The sequence below is a fragment of the Ochotona curzoniae genome, unplaced genomic scaffold, assembly GCF_017591425.1.
Source record: "Ochotona curzoniae isolate NIBS_2020 unplaced genomic scaffold, NIBS_Ocur_1.0 scaffold_4505, whole genome shotgun sequence".
Lineage (NCBI taxonomy): Eukaryota > Metazoa > Chordata > Mammalia > Lagomorpha > Ochotonidae > Ochotona > Ochotona curzoniae.
This window is the reverse complement of record NW_024467118.1, coordinates 339,284-344,445: the sequence shown is the minus strand read 5'-3', so window position 1 is coordinate 344,445 and position 5,162 is coordinate 339,284. Positions and strand designations below refer to the sequence as shown.

Below are 5,162 nucleotides of genomic sequence, written 5' to 3'. Positions count from 1 at the left end.
CCACGGTACAGGGCCCTGCCATCGTCCTTGTCCCTGCACATACTCCGAGTTCCCAGGGCGCGGGAGCCATGGGTCCCGCACAGCAAACGCATTAGTTCCTGCCAGCCGCCCCGCGTCCTCCAACCCGAGCCGCGAGGCCCCCTGCGCCGAGGCATCCCACATTTGTTTGGAAGCCGAGTCTCCTCTCAACAGGCCCGCACACCGCTTCCCAACACGGGGAGACGAAGCGGCCAGCCCGCGACACCTGCCAGCCCGCACCAGGGCCTCGGGGCTGTGCGCGCGCGTCCGTCCGTCCGTGTGTCCCGCGCGGGGCCCGCCTCCTCCGCCCGGGATCGTTCGCAGCCAATTAGGCGCGCGCGCTAACGAGGGCGGTGGAGCCCGCGTCCGCCTGCGGGCGCACGTGTGTGCGGCGTGTGGACGCGTGGGCGCCTCCGGCGGGGCGGCCATAAATGCGCGGGCCGGACGCGGCGGGCGCCTGAGGCGGCGGTGGAGACAGCACCGACCGAGCTGCGGCCGGCCGGTGCGGGACTGTGCGGCGCAGCGCGGGCTGCCGGCAATGGGAGCGCAATAGGCGGCGGGGCCCGAGGCACCGCAGCGGCCGGAGCTCGGCATGAGTGCTAGCGGCCCGCCGGCTCCCGGGGACGGCCCCGCACTGCCGCTCCCGCCGCCGCCAGGGCCCGGGCAGGGATCCGCACCGCCGGCTCCCGCCGCCGCCGCCCGGGACGCCATGGACGGGCGTGCCGAGCTGCCCGCCTTTGCCCGGGCCGGAGCCCCGCCGCTCGCGGCCAGCGACACGGTGCCCGCGGCTCCCGAGGGTGCCGGAGCGGCCCGGCCAGCCGCACCCCCGCGCCCCACTTCCTTCTCAGTACTGGACATCCTGGACCCGAACAAGTTCAATAGCAGAAGACGCCGCTGCGTGCTGCTGGGCCCCGCGGCCCCCGCTGCCTGCGCTCCGTGCGCCCCGGCCGCGTGCGCCCCAGTCCCCGCCGCCTCGGGACGCCCTCCTGGCGCAGAGGAGCTGGAGCGCCGCGCCCGAGCCGCCGCCGGGGGAGCCGCCGCAGGAGCCGAGCTGCCGAGTGAGTCGCTGCGTCCGTCGCGCGCGGGACTGGGGTCCGGCCGCGGGCACGCGTCGGCGCTCCGTGACTCCCGCGGCGCCCCGCTGACCCGATCGGCCGCCGGGGCGCGGAGGAAAGTTCGCAGTGCGCGGGAGCCCGCGCCCGGCCCACCCGCGGCCTCCGCGTCATCCGGGCCCCGCGGCCTGTGGGCGAAGGCTCCGCGCCCGGCCGGGCCCAGGGGCCTCGGGGCCGCAAGCCCGGCGCGGCTCGGGCCAGGGAGGGGAGCTGGTGGCGAAGGCGGGGGGCGTGAGCTCTCCGTGTCCCTGCCGCGGCGGCCTGCGCCGCGCGCCCGCTCTTTTTTTTTTTTTTTTTTTTTTTCCGGACAAATCAGACTAATTGTGACAAAACGCTGGTTATCTCTGGAAAAACAATTAAATCCCTTCGATTACAGTTAAGGGGAAATGTGCTTAGCGGCGGAAAGCGGCCGGTAATGGGGCGGCCCGCGCCCCTGGCCGGGTCGATATCCCATTACGGCGCATGCATATCTCTTTCAAGCACCTTGCAAACTGCCCCGAACATCTAAATTATAGGGTCAAAATTCGGATAATTACTCGATTAAAACCTATTACACTTATTAGGGGCCGCTATTGATCGCGAATCGCATTCGACCCGCTCCTGATTGCTTTTTGCGCGTCCATCCCCCCCCCCCAGCTCTTCCTCCCCCTTTCCAACTTGGTGGCTGGGGGTGGGCCGGCGGGAGGAGTGACCCCGCAACCCCACCAGCAGAAGGCCCAGGAGGGAGCAAGCCCGGCCTGGCTCGGCTGTGGCCACCCGCGCAAGCCAGGCCGCTCTGCTCGCTTCCTCGGCCCGGGGTCGCGGCTGCAGAGGGGCGGCGCGGCCCCGCGCAGAGGCCAGAACATCTGCCGGCCTTCGCAGAAGCCGCCCCAGCAGAGCAGGTGCAGTTGGTGCCCTACGCCTGGCACCTGCTGGAAAGCTCCTGGGGAGCCCGCAGCCCATCTGTGGGCAGGGAACCCTGGGCTCCGGCCTGGCCGAGGCGTCAGACTCAAAACTGCTGCTCCAAGAATGCGGGGCTGCGGCTCCGACTCGGCCCTAACGAGAACCCGCCCCGCGCCGGCGGCATGCTCCGGCTGGACCACGAGGCAGCCGAGCCCGGTTCCCCGGAGCCGCCTCTGTCCTCACCCCCAGGCCTCCGCCGGCCCGGCGCTTAAATGCCCGGTAATTGGCTGGCCCGCCGCCCGCTGTAATTGGAGGGTAATCTACGCCGAAATAAATTACGTGGCCTCTAACCGGTTTGTACACTGCGCAGGACGAGTTTAATTAAGTTCGTATCTGCCCCGCACATCGATCTGTGCTCACCCGCGGCCGCCCGGCTCCGCACCCCGCGCAATGGGGTGCTCCGCGCCGAGGAGGCGGCGCCCGGGATTGAGGCCGGAAAACGAAAACACGGAGGGAGAAGAGAGAAGGGGTCGCCGAAGCCGGGCAGACCCGGATAGAGGACCAGGCAGCCCCGAGGGCAGGGGCGCGGGGAGGCTGGCGGGGGAACCGCTCGCGCTGCAGGGCCGCGCCGGGCCTAACCGCGCTGTCCTCTCCGCTCCGCCGCCCGCAGGTGCCGGCGACCCCTGCAAGGCGGACGAGGCCGAGCCCGACGGCTACTGCGGCGGCGGCAGGGGCGCGGACAGCGGGGACGAGGCGCCCGACGGCGAGGACGACGAAGAGGAAGACGAGGAAGACGCGGCGCCCCAGGCGGGCGCGGAGGAGGCGCGGGGCGGCGGCAGCCTCGGGGCCCGCGGGTCGGGCTGTCCGGCCGAGGCGCCCCCCGGCGCCGTGGACGAAGCCGCGGGCCCCGGACCCCGGGGGAGCTCGCCCGGAGCCCCTGGCCCGACGGGGAGCGGGACTGCGGCGGTGGCGGGGAGCGGCGCGCAGGGCGCAGCTGCCGCCAAGCCCAAGCGGAAGCGCACGGGGTCCGACTCCAAGTCCGGGAAGCCGCGGCGGGCGCGCACCGCCTTCACCTACGAGCAGCTCGTGGCGCTGGAGAACAAATTCAAGGCCACGCGCTACCTGTCGGTGTGCGAGCGCCTCAACCTGGCTCTGTCGCTGAGCCTCACCGAGACGCAGGTGAAGATTTGGTTCCAGAACCGCCGGACCAAGTGGAAGAAGCAGAACCCGGGCGCCGACACTAGCGCGCCCACGGGCGGCGGCGGCGGCGGCGCCGGGGGCCCTGGACCCGGCGCGGGGCCCGGCGCGGGGCTGCCTGGTGGCCTCAGCCCACTCAGCCCGTCGCCGCCCATGGGCGCCCCGCTCGCCATGCACGGCCCGACAGGGTACCCGGCGCACGGCCCCGGCGGCCTGGTGTGCGCCGCGCAATTGCCCTTCCTGTCCAGCCCAGCCGTGCTCTCGCCCTTCGTGCTGGGCTCGCAGACGTACGGGGCGCCCGCCTTCTACGCGCCGCACCTCTGAGCCCGCCCCGCCCGGGGCGGAGGATGCGGAGGGACTGAGCGCCATGGCGGGACCAGACCGCGCGCGGGCGGCGCCGGCGCCCCTTGCCCGATTTGGTTCCATCAATAAACGCAGGAGACCGCGCCCCGCGTCTCCCAGGTTCCCGCGCCGCCGTGGGTCCCGGGCGGGAAGGAACTCGGGGACGCGGGGCCGGGCCACTCCTCCTATCTCACTGCAGCCCGCGAGGGCCGGCCAGGCGTGGGGCGCGGCGCCCTCGGCCCCTCTTCCTTGCTCTGGTGCCCGCCGCCCTGTTGGAGCTGCCAGAGCCAGATTCGGCCTGGTGGGGTGCTGGCGTTGGCACGGCTTCGCTAAGCACGGGGACCTGGGGCGCCGCGAATCTGACAGCGGCGCCCGGACGCGGCTGCCCCGCCGCCAGGCACAGACATGCGGAGTCGTGGGTGTGTCTCCCCTCCCCGCAGGACCCCGAGCCCAGCAGCCTGGTGCCAGGCGCAGCGGGACCCGCCCCGTGCGGCCTGGGGCACACCACCCCTCCGTAGCGCCCAGGGGCCGAGCCTTGTGCGTTCCTGTCGCTGAGGAACGCAGCCTCCTGCTCACCGAGCCCAGCCGCTGGCCTCTTGCAGCGGGCAGCGGCGCAAAGCCACGGAGGCGGCGGGAGACACACCTGGTTTGCCTGTTGGGGAGCCCCGGAAGCAGGTTTTGCGGGTGGAAGCCTCGGCGCCAGGGCTCGCTCTTGGGGAGCGTCCGCTGCGGGAAGAGCCCCTGCGCCCACGTGGCCGGGCTCAGCTGGAATCTGCCGAAGCCAGCCAGAGTGTAGCCCACCGGGGCCCTGATGCCATTCGGGGGTCTCTCTGCAGGTGGGCTGGACACTCCGCGGCTGGGCTGCACACAACAGTCCCGCCTGGCGGGCCCTGGCCTCCTTCTCCTCTCACTGGCCAGACAGAGTTACAAGCAGGGGCCCTGGGGGGATGTGTTGGAACTGGACATCCCCCCAGGACACAACATTGCCCCCAGGACTGCTGGGGGAGCGTTGCTTTCCACCCCTCTGGGTGTCCCCTGCCTCCTGCACCCCCACAGTTCCTGGAGTACAGCCCCTGTGCTCCACAGTGCCTGGGCACAGCAGGGGCTGGCCGCCCCATTCTGGTCATAGCTTCACTGTCGCCCGCTGCTCTGGAGCATTTAGGGGTGCAGGTTCTGCTGCTCCCCCTCCCCTGCATTTCAGCTGCAGGCAAAGCTGGGCTGATTTGGTCCCCTTCCGCCTTAGTGTCTCCCCTGGGGGGCCTCTTGGGAGCTGGGGGAGAGGAGTGGGTGTGGCTAGGGATGGGCACCAGCTGCCTGCTGTCTGGCAGGTGGGTGCCTCACTGCCCCCTGCTGCTGCTGCCCCCGGCTGGGAAGCCAGACTCCAACCGCCACTTTGCTATGCGGGGAGGCGCAGAACCCACCTACTTTTGGGAGCCCTCGCCTATTCTATGCCCGCGTGTGGGTTCAACCCTGCAGCCCCATCTCCTGCTGGTACCCCAACTCCTCCCCACCCCTCTCCAGTCCCTGCAGGAGACATTGCTGAGCCTCCACGGTGGGTATCCGCATCCCATGGACACCTGCAGCCCCACGAGTGCCCAGTCCCCAGTTCCT

At 71.5% G+C, this 5,162-nt stretch overlaps 1 protein-coding gene across 1 annotated transcript; it reads left to right on the top strand.

The window, feature by feature from the left end:
- Window positions 1–610: 610 nt before the first annotated feature.
- NKX1-1 (NK1 homeobox 1) lies at window positions 611–3,533 on the top strand. Its single transcript, XM_040966379.1, has 2 exons — window positions 611–1,076; window positions 2,683–3,533. Exons 1-2 carry the CDS (start codon window positions 611–613, stop codon window positions 3,531–3,533), a joined length of 1,317 nt encoding a protein of 438 aa, XP_040822313.1.
- Window positions 3,534–5,162: the final 1,629 nt, after the last annotated feature.